Here is a 20,106-nt window from a genome sequence, read left to right on the forward strand (position 1 = left end):
GTATTTATTTCCAATCTTTATTCTGCAATAGTGCTGACACAAAAAAGTATACTTAGAGGTCATGCTGTTTAAAAGAACATAAATACTTTTTGGAGAAAGGTTCTACTAATCACGTTTTTTTTTTCCAGCAATATATCCTCTCAATGTTTCACAAAAGCATTCTCAACAAAACGTGTAATAAAAATACGGCAAATACAAAACACGGCAAAAACAATCTTTCTGCCTTTTCTCGTTCAGATCAAAAATGCAAAATGCAAAATGCAATGACCTTTGCAGAGTAAAGAAGCATATGAAATGTACCAACTTGAAGCAGTGTATACCACATAAAGTATAAAATATCTTACCAAATGCAAAAAGACACGAGAAACATGTTACATCTGATTGTTTGTACTGTAAAATTGTTCCAGTCAGTAAGAAAATTAACCCAATGTGCTTTTAATGAGCGAGACAAGCACCCACCTGTTTTCGAGCAAATACGTCTATATTTGGCATTACATTTAGCGTCAGTCGGCTTAAACACTCTTATTTATTATTTAAAATCACACTTTAATATAATACAAATCTATCCACTTTTACATTTTGTCTTGGTGGATAGAACCTATCCGTTGAAAATACAATGGACCCTATGAAACATAATTTCAAGACAATCATTTCATCATCTCCAGCAGACGGTGAAGCTGAAACCGGGTGGGTTTCACCTGAAACAGTGTAAACCGCTCGCATGCAGACAAACATCTCTTGCAGACGGGTGGAGGAGACAAGGACACTAGGGGACGAGGTTACTCTGGATTACTGAACCACAGTCAGATTAATGGCCATGATTTAAAGCTGTGGCGTGTCACAGAACCTGGACCGACAGAGGGGCGGAGTCTAAAATGTAATCTGCTTAGTCAGCAGTACTGCAGCAGAATTTACAGCAGAACTTACTGCCCTCGCGGTACGGACCACCATTCAAATTCATTATTAACGGTGGGGTATTTTGTTGTACTTGTAACAAAAAACTAGTGCCATCACTAGAAGAAAGCATCAAAATAGAAAAACAGAAAAAAAAGAAAACGTGTTAATTAATGGGCCCCCAACCAAATGTCCTTATGAAAAAGTGTCGCCTGAGCAAAGCAAGTTGAGTGTGAAAAGAATAAACGATATGCGTAGGAACCGGCAGTGAAAATGAACGTAAATGTTAAAATGATCCTCATCTATGGAGGAAGCTGGCCGTGGTCTGTAACAAACAAGCGAACGTCTAGCCTCACCATCTAGCCTCACACATGTAGAAACACACACCGGTTCACGCACGTGCAACCTGAAGCCGACTCTTTTTAAAAGAGAATCTCAGTCTGGTGGATCCTTCGGCTGGTTAGTTGCGCGCGCCGTTAATTAAGACCTTACGATTCGTAAAACATCTTCTTAGTGACCGTGGTTCCTCCCATGACGCTCCGCTGAACTACCTCCTTGGTGACTTGGCGAGTCACCATGCCGCTGGTCTCCATGTGCTGCGTGGTCATCATCGCCCCATCTGGTGGAGAAGTAGGTATTCGGTATTAATGTGTGAACATGTTTTATTAATGTGTTTTAGGAGAAAACGAGTGAAACTGAAGCTTTATCTGTACCTGAGAAGTAAGGGTCCATCATGGTGTGGGAGACGTTCATCCGCGTACTGACCTCTGTTGGCATTTGGAAAACTTCCCTGCTTGACATTGATTGGCTGTTGTACTGAGACAAGGAGCCTACGTGCAGAGAGAAATAAAAAACTTAGAATACATTAATGCTCCTACGGGATAAACAGTCTTGTTCTAGGATCCTACGTTTTTTCCTCGAGTTCTACCATGAGGAGTCAGTTTGCAATTACCACACAAAGTAAATCAGCACGGTCGGCATGCTGTATTGGGAGGGTCTAATAAAGATGTTGGTAGGATTGGTCTTACTTCCATCCTGAGACTCAATGGTGATGATGCCCTCCCTCTCAGGACCGAAGCCCTGCGTGGTTCGAGCCTGAACTTTGAACTTGTAGGGGATGTTCTCAGTCAGGTTTGGGACGGTAAGACTGGTTTCAGCGGTGTCCCCATTCACCTCAAAGGACCGTACGTCTCCTGGAGGAATAAAAGGAAGAACAGTTCAGAAAGTGACATACTTTCACCCCAAGAACCAACTATGTAGACATGTCCACAACACATGTGGTTTATTTCCTTTTGACCTCCGCCATGCAGCTGTTCGCAGGTGACTACGTATCCCAGGATGTCTCCGTTGGGTTTACGGGGTTTCTCCCAGCTGAGCTGCAGGGAGTCGGGGCTCAGCGCAGTGAAGACCAGGGGTCCCGGAGCACTGGGAGTGCTGAGAGTAAATGGCGAGCCTGCAGGTGAAAGACGGAAAGGAGAACCGAATAAAAAGTAAGACGGCGCATGATAGGAATGACATAAAAACAGTCGCAGTGGCTAGAAGTGAGACAACCCACAGAACCTGTACCTGGCATCGGGCTGAGGGGACTCTTGGGGTCGACAGCGGACTCGATGGTGATGACCCCCTCCCTCTCTGGACCCCAGCCCTCCTGGCTCTTAGCCTTCACCTTAAATAGGTAGGACTGGTTGGGCAGCAGGTCCTGGATGATAACGGAGTTCTCTGCTGGGTTCGTCACATTGACAGTGTTCATCTTGCCTACAGGAGAGAACGCATCAACATTGAATACTCCAAAAACGTTTTGATAAAAAGCCTCAAATTTGAAATAAAGTTCAAAGTTGTATCCTAATGCAGCAAAGTGCGAGTTCTTTATTACACAAAGGATCCCTGTGTGGCTTCGTTTACCTCCGTTGAGCAGCTGGTAGAGAACGCAGTAGCCCTGCAGGTCTCTGTCGCAGCGCGGCTCCTGCCAGCTGACTTTGAGGGCAGTGGGGCCGAGGGCAGAGAACACCAGTCTGCTGGGGGTGTCCGGAATACCCGGAGACAGTCGAGCATCTGATGGGATAAACCATTTTTTACTTCTGTTTTGGGTTGAAATTGTCAACCTCATAGCGTGTTGGACGTCACAGAGGGTTTTTAACCATCTATTGAATTACCATCTAGTGACACACCACTTGGATTAATAAAAGGACATTTTCTTTGGGAACAGGAATGAATGGAAAGAGTGACAATCATCACAAAAAGCAGAATATACACTGAAAGCATATAGTTTGGTCTGAAAAGTGGTTACCAATCAATATTGTAAAAATGAGCAAGTTCTCTGGCAACAACACATTTACAGCAGGCGAGATCAGGAGATGGACCACAGAGTATGAGAGCAACAGCGAGGCGGGAATGAAGATGACAGAGGGGGGGTTTCATGAGGCGACACACATCCGGCGCCTTCGTGCTTGTGTTGCCACGGACTCACCATAGAGCACCCTGTCCAGATTGTACAGGGCGTCATTGACGTCCGTAGACTCGGTCCTGGCCCTCGGGCCACCAGACAGGCTGTAGCTGAACTGGCTCTGAGAGCTGCTCTGCGTCCCAGCGTAGCCGAACCCACCTGATGGCGCATTTAGCAGGGGGAGGGGCAAAGGAGGAGGACAAAGGGGTGGTAGAGAGGGACGGGAGGTGAAGGAAGTGGGACCCGGTAGGAGAGAGAGAGATGGGCAGGTCGGGAGTGAGAGTAAAGAAAGTGGTAGAGTGACACAGACAGAGCGGAGTTGAGACACGAGGGAGTTGGGGGACGGGTGGGGGGAGAAACAGCGATAGTCAGCATAGCTCCTGCAAAGTGGAGTGTGGATAAGCCCTGCTTTGCAGCCAACAGCCCCAACCCTGCTAACAGATGTCCAAGCCGTCGGCCTCATGCGCTTGCAGTTTACCTGCCGAGGCATCTGAAACAGTGCACTTTCCAGAGAAACACATTTCTTTGACCGAGGAGAAAAGGGTCATTGAACCTTTACTTTGGAATAAATTCAAACCCACCCTGAGGTCCGAAACTTACTTAGATCTGGGAAATTGCCCGACACGTCTCCCATGACGATAGAGTCCCGGATGTTTTCATCCATGTAGCTCCTGTTCTCTGAGCGCTTCCTCATGATGACCTCCGATGAGTGCATGCCTCCTCGGATCATGTCAGTTCTCTGAGAGCCTCCTGCTAGGAAGGGAGACGGATTGAAGATGAAGACGAATAAAATGGTCATCTTCTGTAGACTCTTTCCATCCGACGTAAACGCTGCCATCCAGTCTTACCTGACATGTATGTGGTGTTTGTTTCGGTGAAGGAGCCGCCTGCCCCTCTGTAGTTTGAGCCCACAGTGGACATCGGAGAGGACGATGAAGACAAGTTGCGTGTCGCTGATCCCCCTGGGAAAAGGAAGTTCTGGTCCCATTTCCCATTACTTGTGTAATCTGCAAAACAGCCCAATGGGAGCCAGACGAGTCAGCAGACAGAATGTAGGCAGCTCAGCTGTTAACATTCAAGCATTCTGACGCTGGTTTGGAAAAAAAACAGAGCCATTGATGTAGAGCACCCGTAAACATATTTTGAGTAAGCAGCAGTTTGAGACATGTAGCAGATGTGTAACATGTAACATGTTAGACTGGCGGATGTGTGTCGTCTACAGGCGAGGAAAACTAACAGCTAGTGGAATTTTGTTAATTTTGCCACCTGCAGCAAGCGATTGCAGTTTTCGTTTCTTTTGAAGAGCTTAACTGTCCAGCTCATTTTTAGTACATTTGTCACTATTTCACCACATGATTTAAACGTTACACTCACTGCTCGTGTTGGTATTAGATGGTTGAAAGTCATTTAACTTCGCAAATAAGGGTCTACAGCTACGTTAGTGACTCTTAACTAATTTCTATCAGCATACCCATTCAGTTAGCTAAAGTTACCAATTTAACACAAAGTGAGAGCTGATGGGAATGTCTTCAGTCTCACTGAAGCTGTACCACGTGTAATCAACCAAGATCCGTCTGGGAACTTGTGTGTCCCAATCAGTAGGTGTTTGACTTGATGAAAAGTTAGAAGATCCCTTTTAGTAACGGATATCTGTATGGAATGGACGGCTAACCCATTTAATAGATTATCATACATAGTACATACAAGTCATTTACTCATTTACTCATACAAGTAAACTTCATGGTGGCACTAAAAGAAAAAATTACCAGTCCTTCTGATTCATCCACTTGGGACCGTGACTTTCGGTCCATAAAGAGTTTGCCATCCCTTAAGCCTCGCCTCCAGGGGTAAAATTGGAGATGTTTTGACCTTGTAAGCCTGTGGGTGGCGAGATCAACGTCCACTGATCTAAACAGCCGTTATTTCCATACAGCCGTAGAGTAACTAAAGCCTAGTTTATGCTTCTGCATTTTCAGAGAGACGCAAGGACACGCAGACGCAAGAGCCCCCTGCGTGTCCCTTGTGTGCCTTTTCACACCTCCTTGCGTGTGTCGACCCATTTTTCTAGGCTTGCGTCGAAAGCCTTGCAAGCCTCCCGCAGCGCACAAGGCTGCGATTGGTCTGCTAACTACATCCTTTACGGAGTCCCACATTTACGGTTTCATAGCACAATACCGCCATTATTAAAACGAAGAATGTTTAAGAGAGAACGGATCAGATTCAAGAACTTTTGTCGGAAGAAATGCGTAAATATGACCACTCATACAAGCCGTCATTGGCGGACTATAAGGACGCGTGGATGGCCTCTGATTCCTGGAGGGAGATCTCCAATGTCGGTTTGCCGGTTGAGGGGCGCACAAAGTTGTGGAGGAAAATACGGGACAAATGTGTCCGTGATGAAAAGCAGCAGTGGCGATGCACGGGGCAATAAAGTCTATGATAAATAAATAAACAAACCAACGACTTCCACACACAAAGACGTGACTCTCTAGGTCGTCTTCGACAAAAACACGTTACTCCACCTGTTGTTCTGGCGGTGAATTGCTCTGCAACGCACGCAAGACTTTTAGAACCATGAATTGAAACAAGTGTGTCGACACAACAGTGCGTAAAGACGCAGACGCAGAAGCATGCGCCAGCCTTAAGCCTTCACACACACCTGACAAGATGCCTTGAGATCACTACCTCCCCAGAGGAATGGTAAGAGGACAGCCAGAGAGACCTGGGAAAACCCTGCCCTGCCCCATGCCCCCATTCAGCTGGAGTTGGGGCAGTTGATGCCAGAGCCCCTGTCTGGGCAGGTGGCGGGAATATACATGGGTGAAGGGGACAAGGACGGAACCCCAATTGAAATGATTAGACAAAATGTTGATACCAAATCACAAAAAGGAAGAGAGAAAATAACGCCCGTTGGCTTGCCGGGCACCTGACTGGCCGTGTATCATAGCTGGCATGCCTGTCCTTCTATCTGTGGCTCTGATGAAATGGTCTTCACCTGGCAGGGGCGTTTGGGCGTAGCTGGGGTGGGGGACCTCATCTGAGCTCGTCTCTGTGTCTGTGCTGAGCCGACTGGGGATGACGTCCACTCGCTTTTTCCAGGACACCTTGCGGAGATCCAGGTTGGACCCCACCATCTTGACAAATTTCCAGCCTTGTGTGCGAGGTCATATGGGAGAGGCAAGCAGGCGAAGGATAGATTTGGAGCGTAGAAGTGCTAAGGGTCGGCTTCACTATGCTGTTCTTTACACACAAAAAAACTATCAAGCACATGAATGGGATTTTACAATATACCTTGGAAGTGTATATATTCATATGTTAATTCTTGTCACAGCAGCCCAAATTATCTCTGCATTCAGTTCCAGAGAAAGGAGTACAAAAAAACGTCTGCAGAAAGTTGGGCAGTAGCAGATTTGAGGAGAGAAGGCCTTGCAGTCTCTCATTGTAAAGCACTACTATCTATATTTGACGGCCATTTTGTTGCCGCCTGGCAGTGGTGTTGCATGGAGGCACAAATGCCCGCCAGATGACGCAAAAACGATGCCCGCTTTGAGCTTCACACCTCCTCCAGCTCTGCCTGAGTGACACTCTTGTAAAAATGAGACAGGTAACAGAGAGGAGTCTCACAAGCCACCGACATTCCCGACAACACAGCTACGACTGACAGTTCATTCCCTCACCTTCTGACCAGGCAAATGACACCACAGGGCATACGGCATGAGCACATGGGCTAAACACTTGGCTGCAAGAACAAGGCCTGAGGGCACTTTGAATGTGGATTGGATCCATATTACAGTGATAGCTCACACTGGCAGTGTGACATGCACAATGTGACAAGAACAATCAGTTTACACCATCAGCTGTTACAAGTAGCTGGTGGTTTTGGCTCCGGGTACCCACCATCACCAGAGACGCTCGGTGTCTTAGAGCCTGTGGGGGTCCTCAGCACTTCATTGCTGTACATCAGGTAGCCGTCGTACTCGTCTCCTGCCTCTGCATCCACAATAGGGACATCGGGAATGATGGGAACTGTAGGGACAGAAAGACAGGGAGATGTTTCTATTTTCAGGGAACCACATACCGACTGGATGTGTTCCTGGGGTATGTTTGCACACCCCCCGACTTACTGGACATAGGTCTAGTAGGCTGTGATGCCAGGTTGATGCTGGCATCTTTGAAGGGGCCCCAGCCTATGCTGTTCATGGCACGGACCTTGTACTGGTAGGTCTGGGCTCTCTGGAGGTTCTCGATCAACAGCATTCGCTTCTTGGGGTTGTCGATCTTTACTTTCTTAGCAGCGCCCACTGCCTCTGTGAGGAGATCATTGCAAGATGGTAAAAATAACATCTGGCAAATATCTGTACAGCATTTCCTTATGTTTAGGCCGATGTCTCACTCAGGTCGTCATCGATGGGTGTGTAGATGACCTCGTAAGCCGTGATGTTGCCGTTGGTCTCTGCAGGCTCTCCCCAGCTGACCTGAGTCACAGTCGGACTGATGACATTAAAGGCCAGACGTCCGGGTTCACCAGGCGCTGGAGGCAAAACCAACAGGGAGCGATTGTAACGTGAAGTGAATAATACAAATCAAAATCAATCTTGGATTGACATCAGTTCATTGAAATGTCAGTAATTACCATCCTCAAGTGTCTGGCAGGTAACAATGTCTGTATCGCTTCCATCACCCAATGCATTGTAGCTGCACACTCTCATCTCGTAGTCACAATAGGGGTACAGGTCAGTCAACTCAGCTTGGGGAGACTTCACATCTAAGACCTGGGCGTCTTTCTCTGGGTCGCCGTAGATCCAATACTTTACCTGAAATAAACATGAAAAGACAAGATTCAGCGTTTGAGGAAAACAGTGGCAATGTTGATGACGATTGTGAGACCAAGTTGAGGCTTCTCAACTCTCAGGATCGATGTGTACCTTGTACCCCGCGGGGTTCCCAGACCCTGCGTCCCAGTTGAGGCGGATGTTTCTGGGTCCAGTTGCTTTGGCCTTAAGGTTAGTTGGGGAGAAAAGGCGACCGCCTTTTACGGCGCTCTTATTCTGCACCTGCTCCATCTCTAAAGGTTTGTAATGTGCTTGAAGGGGAAGAAGGGACAGGATGAGTCAAACATCTACCAGATACGTTACTTAAGAATATTCGCTTCAGTCATCATATCAAATTGAAAACACTCCAACGCCAGAAACTCCACAAATTCTTTGCAACAAATGACTCTGCGCCTTACGTCCGTCAGCGACATTGACAAGGGTGGTCTTCCTCTCTCCAACAGTAGCGTTGACACTCGGGTCAAACAGCTCCAGTTGGATGGTCTCAGGTTGGATTGGGCCAGGGTGAGCCCTCGGGTCGATCACTATGTTCTTCTCCGTCTCTCCAGGACTAAACTTCAGAAGGTCCGATAATTCAAAGCGCTGGGCCTTCTTGGTGCGCCATTTCACTGTGGCCGGGATGTCCTGGTTGCGTGTGCGGACCACAGGGATGGTGTAGGTTGGATCTGTTGTGCTGAAGTTCTGGGAGCCCTTTTTGAACATCATCACACTGGGATCTGGGTAAAACAAAATCACGTGAGGGAAGGAAAGAACCATGGCAGTTGGCACCCCGGGTTACGAGAAGGGTGAGGGGCGCTGATGTAAGGCTTCGTTTTTTCACCTGGCTCGTCTGCGATGGTGACCGTAGTTCTTGGGTAGCGTCCCAGCTTGGCGCCTTGCCGCGGGTTGCTAAGATCAATGGCAAACTGCCTGACCTGTTTGTCTGCCAGGAGGCCATCTTTCTCGCTCAGTTCCAGCAGACGAACAGGCACTATTTTCTGGGTCTCTTCCGGACCAAAGGTCAGGTCACCTTCCATAGCCACGTAGTCCTTCAATACAAAACATAATAGGAATGCAGTCCTAGTGGTCACAAACAAATGCATGTCCTTTCACCCAACAAACGCCAACTGTGGATAGCAAGTCTAAATGTTGCTGAAGGTAGAAGGAGGCAGCACATCAGCTCACCTTCTTATCCTTAGCTGTGATGTCCCGTGTGCGGTATGTGACCTGTGAGCTTCCCTCTTCAATGATCTCTTTGCTGATGGGGATGTGGGCCACTCCGTCCCCCCTGCTGTAGGTGTAAGCCGGCTGGAGGAACGAGAAGACGCCGGTGGCTGGGAAAATGGAAGAGAAGACTTCATTAGAGCAATCCTCAGTGACAGTTATACATCTCATCTTTGACGCAAAAGTACAAATCTACAGTCTGAGGTCTCCCACCATGTTCTTTTATGATAGTGATGTTGACAAAACGTTTTCCAATCTCAGCGATGCCCAGAGGCACATCCGTGGCCTCCACTTGCAACTGCTTCTTGTCATCGTCTTCATCTTTGACAAAGAGTGGCACGTGGACGTCTACCGACCCCACGCCTTCTTGGAACTCAATGGCTCCTGCAGCCTCTGCAGAGGGAGAACACAGTGGGCGGCAGGATTTATAGCAGGATTGATAATGCACGCTGTTGAGTTCAGGAATTTTCTTTTTTGATTTCACCCCCACAAGGAAATAGTTGACAATCACCTCGATCTGTGGCCACTGTGTAGTAGCCGGGCACCACTTTGAGATCATGCAGGTTTCCAGACTGGACATTTTTCTGGGTGAGTTTGACGATGTCAGGGTAGCTGCTGCGAGGAGCAGACAGGACGGTGTCCATGATGGCAAAGTCCTGCCTAAAGAGCACAGAAGACTCAGAGAAGTTATACATGAACGACCAGAGTGTCCAACAAAAAACAACGAACTCTGCTGATGTTTCATTGTATCAATAGAAATGTTACCTTTTTCCGGCATTTTTCTGCTTTCTGCCAAAAAGAAAACAGGTGTTGATGAGTGCAAGCACAGACATCTTATTTCCATTTTTGTTTTATTTGTAGTATGAAGGATAGAATTGAACCAGCGTGCAATTACCTCTGAATGGTTTGTTTTCTAAAGTAACATACTGTATGTACAGTAACTAGTCAGACACACATCTTACCTGAATAAGGTTTTCTGCACCTTCTGGGCGCCGGGGATCTGCTTGTAAACCTCATTTAGCTGGATTGAAGAACAGAAGGGTTAGGATTAGTACTCAGAGACGCAGTTGTCAATGTGGCCACAGCTAAACAAAAAAACACACTCACGTTATCGGCAACTTCCTTGCGGAGCTGTTCGGCATCTCTGGAGTCGGGTCGAGAAAGGTTCTCAGAGAACAGCCTGTTTAGCCGCAGAGAGATGGGGAACGGGACTACAAGGCAAAAAGGGAGCCATGAAAACCAACAACGGAGTTACATCATTTCATCTCCAAACCCGGCGTCACCCCTGCCTCTAAATTCATTTGTCTCACATGCAGTCGGTAAGTTTATAGTTGCGCATCACTCACTGATCTCTTTCGGGTTGGGCTTCATCAGAACCTGCGGGTGAGTGGGGGATCGGTGCACGTTATCTGTGACCTTCCAGCGAACCACATCGGTTCCTTTGGGTGGGCCGGTCCTCACCATCGGCGTGTCCAGATGGTCTGAGGTGAGCAGAGACTGGCGGAACATATACTCATCTTCCTTGAAGCCAACCATACGACCTGGAGGGAACACAATACAAGGGTGACGCAAATCCAGCAGAGTCCTTGATGGGAGGGTAAAGCATCTACAGCGAGACTGTCATGTGTGATTCCTACCTCCTTTACAGCAAGGCAGCAGGGCAAGACAGCTCTGTGTCAAGAGAAGACAGAAGGGGCATTACTTCCACTGGGACGTGGTAAATATACATTATCTACGGGTGTAAATGTGAGGGTTTCATACCTGGAAGCACGTTTTGCAGCAAGCGCAGTATTTCCAGCAGCACAGCAGCAGAAGTGCCAGCAGCAACAAGAGGAACAAGAGGAGTGGGAGCAACCACAGGAGGCTGGCAGGGGGACAATCTGAAGGTACGACGCAAAGGGTACGATCATTCAGAGCGCTGCCGGCTCATGTTACTGTTCTAGACTCATTGTGCTGTCTTCCAGTTTGGGGCTTTCAGGCATTTTCAGTCGTTTCACACAGCGAGGATTTGCTGTTGATATTCACTTCCTGTTGTGTTAAGTAATACATATATTTTGGATGTCATTTGTCCAGGTTTTAAGATACCTGTTCTACACACAATACGATGGAGGTACACAAGGCTCCTGCCTTTGTACTGCGGGGATAGGTCAGGTTTTTCTTAAAGCCTCCGAACTTATCGTTCATAACGACCGAAGTGAGAAATTAATGGATTACATGTCCATCACCTTTTTAACATTGATCATCGTAGCTTAATTTATAAAAAATACCCTCTAAGACACAAAATTACAAATGATTGTTTTAAAAAACGATACATCAGCTGCTGAAATGAGAAGACCGAGCACTTGTTACTGTGATACGTATCAAACCTGCAGCCCACCTTTTTTTTTGAGCACCTGGAACTGCAGCTCTTTAACTTTGGAATCAGGTTTCCAGTCCTCAACGTTGTAGCGGTACGTACAGTCATCCTCCTCGTCACGGAAACTGCATGAATGCGCCACGTCCTTTTCTGAAAGCATGTACACACGTGAGTGTCTTCAGGCACTGCTGCTAAGTAGCATCATCATAACCACCTTAAAGCGATGAGGTGCACAGCGTAGCGGGTCATTTAACCGTTTGCCTCTCTGTAATGTGCATACCTTCTTTGAGTTCATCCACCAAGACAATTTTGAAGGGGCATTTGTCGCATTGCGTTTTGTCTTTCTTCTCTCCTGTTTTCCAGGCCTGACACTGGACGCAAGACCTCGTGCCCTCGCAAACACCCAACTGGGCCTAGAGGCGGCACACACACACACAGTTACGTATAAATATTCCGTAAAATAAGTCATAAATACACGTGTCTATACCTTACATCCACTCACCTCGAAATTTGGGGCACACGTGGAAGTCATACTCATGTCGGACTCGGGACACTTACAGCGTCCGCAGACACATTCTCCTCGCCCATTACAGACGCCCTGGTGCAGATAAACGCACAGTCAGCCTCGTGAATACGTGTAATGTGACCTCATAACATCACCCACTAACACCAGCGGTCGGCTCTACTCACGCCCTTGCTGTCCAGACAGGTCGCGTTGCTGTTGGGACACTCGCAGGCGTTGCCTGCCCAGCCCTCATTGCACGCACACCGACCCCGGATACAAGAGCCGCGGTCTGAGGAGAGAATAAAGAGTGAAATTCAACTGTATCATGAAGTGGTGTGTGGGGAAAATGGTTTGAGGACAAACCATAAATAGTACTCAGAGTGAAGTAAAAATAATACAAATGCAGCACAAGACTTGTTGTGCATGTTTTTTAAATAATTGTAATTGTTATTGTTTTAATTCATTTTTATTTTTCAATTTTATTTATTATTTTAAGTCAATTTCTTAGGTCCTTTTGACCTCTTGGTTGTCAAAATGGAGAAAATCAAAGCAATAAATACAATGCTTTGTTATCATTCAAATAAAAAAGTATTGGAAAATAAATGTGGAACTTAGCATTGCAAACAAATTGCAACATTTTCATTAAAAGGAAGATAAAGATCTGTGAAAATTGATTCATATAAAAGACTTTTCTTTTTGCCACTTGTGGGCAGCAGAAAAAAGTCACACATTCACCCCTCATCATCAATTTAACAACCGCAAATTGCCGTACCGTTGCAGAGGAAGCCGCCATATCTTTGACAATCTGTCTTGTCGTACTGACAGTATTCCCCTTCAAACTGATCCGGATTGTAGCACACACAGGTCCCGCACTCCAGGCAGTCCCCACGGCCGGAACACGGGTCTTTCATATCCGGACCCAAACACCGGCTGGTGTCCTGAGCCGCAGAACTTTCTGAGCAGTTACAGAAGGTGCTCAGCCTGAAGGAGTAAAAGACGTCGTTGAACCCGGAACAGTCCCTCGGGGGAAATATTCTTTGTAAGAACGAACAGTTAAAGTCTCACCAGCCGTCATAGCACTGACATCTCCCGCACACAAGGTCTCCGTGTCCGTGGCACTTGGCTGCTGCAGGGATGGCGGACTGGAGGAAAGGTAGTAAACACCGGGATGAATGTGCTGTACAAACAAGTGTGTACATGGCTTCTCCTTGGCTTTGTTTTGCGCATTTTGGTGTCAATCTGTTTGTGTACCTTCTCACACTCGCAGCTCGGACACAGAATTGTAGCGTCAACATTGGCGGCAGCGTTGAACGTTGTCGGTTTGACCCTGATTGACCCCTTTTTTCCAAGCGGTTCCAGCTGACAGACAGGTTTGCCGCCGACCATCTGTTGGGCCGAGAGCCGCATCTTGAAGTTGCCCTGGCGCACAAACACAACACACAATGTTAGAGCGTCTGTGTCCACTTCAACAGCATAGCATCTCAGCACTATCAACGTTGATATTGGGGATGAAATGAAATGAAGACCCTGTAAAAGGTGACATAAAAAATAATTGAAGTCAATCATTAGTTTAATTGAGCAAAATTCTATATGAACCAATGGTTCATCTGATGGCTGCATTGACATGGACAATAATTCAAATATTGGCAACAAGAAATCCCAGACATTTCTATGACTAGATTCAAAGGAACATACATTTACATTTCTACACTTTTTGAGTACACTACCTAATAATGTTTACACATTTAGATTAGTAAGAAGGGTAATCTACATTTTTGCTTACAATTCCAGAAACTTATTATCCTTATTATCCGAGTTAATGGAATGAAATAGTGATTCTAATTATAACTACATATCTACATATCATTATAAAACGTTTTCGGGAATGTTATATTTAAGTATGCAAATAAGGCGTATTCTGTTGCTATGTTTTGGTGAATTTAGGATCTACAGCCACAAATGGAAAAAGTAGAATAAAAAACTATAAGTATTTTTGCATGTTTTCTTTCCACTAGTCACGGATGTACATGATGTTTTTTCTTACTATTGCGCCAGGCTTGAAATCAAAGGCCCCGTGCTCTACAACTCTTCCACTGGTGTCCAAGAAGTTTGTCACGAAAGCCTTTGGTTTGTCCTCTGCACGGATGCTCATCTTCCTGCGGATACTCTGCAAGGACAAACCAAAACGCCGACAAGCAGACGATTACACAGCCATTCGACTCGATTGGTCAACCGAGTTACCGTCGACTGTAAAAAGCCGCGTTCTCTTCCTCCTGAGGAGGTGACGTTTTCACCTCAAAGGCGACCCGCATGAGTGTCAGGATGTTGGACGAGTCTTCTTGCAGGCGACCGATTTCCGCGATTGGGAAGTACTCTCGGAGTTTCTAAACCGAGAAGTAAGAAAATTAATCTACGACCTAAAACTCCGACCTAGAAAGCCTGACTCCAAGTTTGAATGGAAGCCCAACCCACCTCGTAATACGTGTAGGAGTGGTCGGTGACGGCAAAGATGGGAATGATGTTGTGTTTGCCCAGCAGACGGACCAGCGTGGGTATTGAAGGGTAATCCTGCTGTGTATCCTTTGTGTATTTGCCCGCTGCGTCCAGGTGGCAGCCCTCGTCGTTGCGCGCCAAGATGCCCGACAGCACGTTCACACCGTCTCCCTCGTAGTGGAAGGACGACTCGGTGGAGAAGACCAGGAGATGCGTGCTGTTGTCACGCCAGCCGATCTTATCCTACAAGAAGATCAAAGGTGAGCGGAAGTACAGAGAGACGACTGTGATCACCGCAGCATTGTATGAACTTCTCTGAAAGGGTTGGACGCTACTAACCCCACAAACGGCAGCTTGCAATATGGCATCAAAGCCTCCTTCAGGAGCGTCCAGGTTGCCAGATATCTTCTCCTTCTGGAGCTCACTGTCGAAGAACGCCGCGTCGCTGGTCAACTTGATGACGTTCTGGAAAGAGAACGGCGGGTCGCTGTTGGGCCACGGCTCCTTCAGTCTGCCAAGTTGAACGGAGGAAGGACAAAAAAAAGACGAGAAACAGAGCTTAATCCATCGTGTGAAGGGGCGATATTTTTTTCCCCAAGTGTGACATTTTCCCGCTTACTTGGAGGGTCTCATGTCTGTCTGGGGCTCGACCACTTTGTCCACGAACTTTCCAAACCCGATGGTGTAGTCGTCCGACAGATCCTTCACCAAAGAAGCTACAGGAAATGCATTCAGCGTCAGCGTTGAACAACAACAACTCACTCGACAGTCGGCACGACAAGTTGCCGATGCAAAGACGCTCACCCAGCTGTGTGCCCATCCTCTTCAGGTTGTTCAAATCGTCAACCATGGAGTTGGAGAAGTCCATAAGGATATAAAGGTCCAGGGGGCCTTTGGTTGGGGCGAACACTTCCACATCCACCTCCTTCTCCTCTCCTGGCAGGAGGCTCATGCTGACCTGCTGCGGAGACACTTGGGACTGCTTGAGCCTCATGTTGATAGGTTGCTTCTGAGCAGCGAGAGGAAGCACAGGTGGATGAAAAGTCACAACTTTCAACTTTTGTGTTTCAGACAACAGCATACATTTGAGACTGGAGGAATGCTTGGGAGTGGTGAAGACTTACTCTTTCTATCATCATACTGCTTTTAGCTGTGAGTGCAGCCGCAGCACTGCAGCCGTGGGCGATTATGTTCTCGTACAGGTCACAGCGAGGGCCCTTAAAGCTCTGAGCCAAAAGAAAGTTTTAGTAGAAAGTATTAGTGAGTGCCGCTTTCTGGACATTACTGCTCCAAGTCTTTCTATAGCCATCTCATGTATCAGAGCTGACCTGTTTGAGGTCCAAAAAAAGGTGTTTCACAACTGTACTGTATTACTGCATTTCACTGTATTGTAAAACCCTTCCTCAGATGAAGACAAAAACTGGAAGCTCACCAAAACAAACCAGTAGGTTGAGTTTAACTTGTCAAATTATAAATTGTAATTTGTTATCACGTTGAAGAGAAGAGCGCGTAGCTGCTGTTTTATGCTCTCACCTCCTCAGGGCAATAAGCACAGTCTTTCCAGGCCTGCAGGCATTCTGAACAGGTCCCGGCCCTGACGGCGAAGCAGGGGTTCTCTGGGGAGGCAACAAAGTGAGAGTTAGACGCATTAAGCGTGGCTAGAATACCTTCAGTAACACTAAACAGCCTTGGAATTCCCCCGATAGTGTTCCAGGCTACGCCAACGCAACAATGGTACAGCAGTAAAAAAAACGGTCTCCATTTCATATCAGCCTTATTAAACTAACTCATTATTAAATGATTAAACTATAATGGTATATCAACTATTTTGTTTATAGGGTTAGAGTTAGGGTCAGTGCCAAAATCGATTAACAATCTCCCAGAGGTCACGGTGAAGTGTCCCATTGTTTTTTTTAATTGTGTAAACAAAAGAAACCACAAAATCCCTGCATCCCAGAGGCGTGGAACAGAGAGTGTCTTTCTCTGATAAATGACTTCAACAAATAAGTCACCTTCCTGAAAACTCGCTAAGACTAAAAGAGAGATGGTTGGGGATTGATGTTTAGGCAACTGCTTGGATACAAAATAACATACGGATGGGTAACTTTTAGTGACATGAAATGATTGGCTTCCTCACCTTGGGCACAACAGCAGGTCAACAAGACGGCGAGCAGCCCGAGCTCTGCTGACAGGCGCGGCGTCCATCTCCCCATCTCCTTCCTGCCGACACAAACACGTGCATTCCTGTTTGCACATGTGCAGCTCAAACGCTCCGGTGCAAAGAGAGAGGGAAAGGCCTTCCTCCGCTGGCCATATCTGTGCAGACTAAAGGCGTAACTTGAACCACCCGTATTTTCTCTCAGTTCAGCCCACGGTGAAAGTGAACACGCCCGAACTCTCCCCTTCACCCACAGACACAGGTATTCCTTTGATACCTGTGTACAGGCATGAATGGCGACCTGCGTGCCCGTTTAAAGGGTCTATCTAGCACGGTTTGCATTTTCAAATGTGGACGTATGTATCTTTTGAGATTTCTGCCTACATACTAATAAGATGGAAGCAAATAGAAATGTGTCGATATATTTATTTTAAACAACTTTGTACAGAAGAAATTGAACTTTGGAAAACTGTCAGCGTCAACGTCTGCTAATTACACAGTAAGAGAATCTACTCACCTCCAATATACATTTGGGCTGGACGCATAAAGACCGATATCTCAAAACGTGGATGTATTAAATGGCCAAATATGTTTTTTTATTGCGTAAAATCTAACCATGCTGTCTATATCTGGATTTAATTGCCATCCCTTGCATTTAACGTTTTTAATTGCCGCACCGCCTGCTAGCTCGTTACAGATCGAGACAAACTATAAAGAGCCTGTTGTGACATGATTAAATGTGGTAGAAAAATAATGACAGGAAGAGACGAGTGCAGGGTGGGCCCTGGAAATATTCTCGGCTGCGTGCTGTGTCGACTCTCCACAACAAAACCACAAGATGCACAATGTATGATGGAATCTCTAAAAAAAGAGAAGGCAGATGAACAGCGAGCTGCAAGTAAGCAGAAAAAACAACAAGAAAAAGGATCTCCACTAATGACAGGAGGTGGAGAGCCAACAAACGGCCCTATGTGTCATGAAATGTCTGCTTAATGGTCTCAATGGGTAGAGAACTGAATACTGGTGATTTGTGGAGAAGGAATTTCGACTTGAGGCGAGAGAACGGCCAGTCGCCGTTCAAAACAAGTTGAAAAAACACATGGGAAAGGCCCCGTAGCACATCGCCGTGAGCTTGACTACAGGTGTGTGCATGAGTTCATGCAATGCGCTGTCCCATAAATCACTGACTGAGACAACTAAGGGGGGGGGAAACAGACACGCTCCTGTCCTCTAAAACTTGACCAGCAGTCACAGAATAAATGAGCCGCGAGGAGAAAAGGCACTTTGTGCTTTTTCCCCTCCGTTTCAAACCAAATCATATGCGCGGAGGCCTTCACGGCTCGGACAATAAAACTGGGGGACACAAATTACAGTGAGGGAGAGACGAGGAATAGAACTGAGTCAGTGGGACGGCAGACAAGACGTTCCTCCAGAGTTCAAAGCCCTTTGTTGTTGTGGCTACAGACGAACCACCGGCTACACACACCTGGGCAAGAAAACGGCCTCCCAAGCTACCGAGTTCACCGCTGAGGAACTTCAACACCAGGATAAAAAATGTCCTCAAACCCGCTCGCGTAAACACTCCCTCCCGCTTTCCAGTTTCTCTCACCTGAGCTGCATCGTAGACTGATGTGGGCAGCTGTTTGAAACAGAATAAGAAAATAAAACCGGCCTGAGCCTTCAGGCGTGCAATTCTGAAAAGTTGGGCGGATGTGAGCAAGCGGATCAAATCTGAACATTTTAGGAGAATGTTGAAGGTGAAGGAGCTTTGAAAACAAAATAAGCCATTTGGGAAAGTTGGATCGGATGAAAAGAGATTACTGATTAAACAAACCTCTTATTGCGCTCTCGCCCAGTCCGAGTCCAAAAGTCCGACAATAAATAAGAGAAAAAAAAAATCCTTGTTGCTTCGCTTCACTCAAAGAGTCGGAGGGAAAGTTTGAATCCACCTGTGGAAAAGGAAAGAAAACTTCTCCTCCAAGTCCTCGTGTCCAAGTTCAAAGGACAAACTTTTTTCCCCTTCTGTCTTCTGTTCCCCGTACAGTCCGCTGGGTCTGGTCAAATATTGACTCTGTTGTCCTTAAGCTCAGCTCAGTCGAGCGTGTGTGTTTGTGTGTGCGTCTCGCTGCGTGTGTTTTTAAGTGTGTACGGGGGAGAGATAGGGAGACCCAGAGCGGCCGGGAGAGGGCTGTGACTGTATCCCTACTTTAGCCTCTGCACACGCGCACACACGCGCACACACACACACACTTTCTCTCTCTCACACACGCACACACATCTATCTTCCCCTCCCTGATTAAGTTAAAGAAGCTCCACACCTCGGTGTGTTAGAGCCCCCCTTCTCTCTGCATTCCACACCAGCAGTTCACCTGTGTGGGCTTGAGGCTACTCCTCCTCCTCCTCCTCCTCCTCCTCCCAGGCCGTTGGGAGTGGCACAGGCAGCAGAACACTGCCTGCAGGCCATGGGAAACGACTTGGAGACTCTTGCAACACACAACAGCACGCTCGTGCTGACGGCAACATTTTCTGCTTGTCAGACACTTGAGGGAACATCTTGTTGGCCAGGTACCTTTTCGCCCCTTTTTCTTGGAAGTGAAACCACTTTCAAGCTGATGGGGCTGGAGTGGACATGTTTGTGAAGACAGTCTCACAACTAAAGGATCACAGGTTTAAATATGCTCCAACAAGTTCTCCACGCTTACCAGCCAAACAGCTAATCTACCGAAGCGCCTTCCAAAGTGACCCTTTTGACCCCGTGCACTGAAACCGGGGTCCTAGCGACCACTTGGTTCTTGGTTGGGTTCAGGTGTAACAAGTAAAAGTCCTGCATGTCAAATAAAATAAAAACTAATTTTGAACAATAGTCCAAATACTTCGTTTGATTATAAATATCATTGTCTGATGTGCTAAATGCTTTAATATTCAAAGCTGGCAAATTTAAATCATATATCCAACTGGGGAACAACAGAGTATTATTGAGATAATTATATAATCCTTTATTTGTTAATTATGGTTTGACCACATTTTATATCATGTTTTGTATATTGAGAGTAACTAGTAACTAAAGTTACAGAATAAAAGTAAAGAAAAAAGCTACAATATTTCCCTCTATGATGTTGAGTAGAAAATGGAAATTCTCCCACAAAGTACAAGTACTGAAGTACAGAACTGTATGTGCTTAGTTACTTTCCACCACTGGATAATGTTGAGGTGGAACCGTGG

General features: G+C 46.6%; 1 protein-coding gene across 10 annotated transcripts; it reads right to left on the reverse strand.

The window, feature by feature from the left end:
- Positions 1 to 3: 3 nt before the first annotated feature.
- On the reverse strand, positions 4 to 19,301 carry itgb4 (integrin, beta 4). 10 transcript variants are annotated; one of them, XM_078102778.1, is made up of 44 exons: positions 18,719 to 19,031; positions 18,494 to 18,523; positions 16,864 to 16,946; positions 16,260 to 16,342; positions 15,851 to 15,952; positions 15,531 to 15,735; positions 15,346 to 15,442; positions 15,066 to 15,237; positions 14,706 to 14,969; positions 14,528 to 14,617; positions 14,278 to 14,400; positions 13,485 to 13,652; positions 13,299 to 13,375; positions 13,006 to 13,214; positions 12,419 to 12,522; positions 12,231 to 12,326; positions 12,009 to 12,141; positions 11,750 to 11,878; positions 11,134 to 11,252; positions 11,010 to 11,043; positions 10,719 to 10,913; positions 10,480 to 10,583; positions 10,335 to 10,393; positions 10,138 to 10,161; positions 9,884 to 10,032; positions 9,586 to 9,765; positions 9,334 to 9,482; positions 8,990 to 9,197; positions 8,568 to 8,885; positions 8,263 to 8,420; positions 7,971 to 8,151; positions 7,731 to 7,868; positions 7,462 to 7,644; positions 7,235 to 7,363; positions 6,333 to 6,488; positions 4,186 to 4,344; positions 3,938 to 4,087; positions 3,362 to 3,496; positions 2,797 to 2,946; positions 2,461 to 2,649; positions 2,192 to 2,347; positions 1,923 to 2,087; positions 1,608 to 1,724; positions 4 to 1,513 (listed from the first exon to the last, which is right to left on the reverse strand). In XM_078102778.1, the coding sequence occupies exons 2-44, from the start codon at positions 18,502 to 18,504 to the stop codon at positions 1,383 to 1,385; spliced, it is 5,982 nt and encodes a 1,993-aa protein (XP_077958904.1). In that variant the 5' UTR covers positions 18,505 to 18,523; positions 18,719 to 19,031; the 3' UTR covers positions 4 to 1,382. The 10 variants fall into 10 exon arrangements, with proteins under 10 accessions (XP_077958904.1, XP_040033477.2, XP_077958906.1 ...); XM_040177543.2 differs by having other exon boundaries at positions 3,938 to 4,090; XM_078102780.1 differs by lacking the exon at positions 18,494 to 18,523 and having other exon boundaries at positions 3,938 to 4,090; positions 18,719 to 19,301.
- Positions 19,302 to 20,106: the final 805 nt, after the last annotated feature.

Source organism: Gasterosteus aculeatus, chromosome 5, assembly GCF_964276395.1.
Source record: "Gasterosteus aculeatus chromosome 5, fGasAcu3.hap1.1, whole genome shotgun sequence".
Taxonomy (NCBI): Eukaryota; Metazoa; Chordata; class Actinopteri; order Perciformes; family Gasterosteidae; genus Gasterosteus; species Gasterosteus aculeatus.

What these genes read in the sequence shown, in the direction of transcription:
- itgb4 (XM_040177543.2), bottom strand. An exon ending in CGTGTGCCCCAAATTTCGAG is followed by an intron (nt 12,142 to 12,230) that starts GTGAGTGGATGT and finishes TGCCGCCTCTAG; the next exon opens with GCCCAGTTGGGTGTTTGCGA. An exon ending in AAACACCACATACATGTCAG is followed by an intron (nt 4,091 to 4,185) that starts GTAAGACTGGAT and finishes CTCCCTTCCTAG; the next exon opens with CAGGAGGCTCTCAGAGAACT.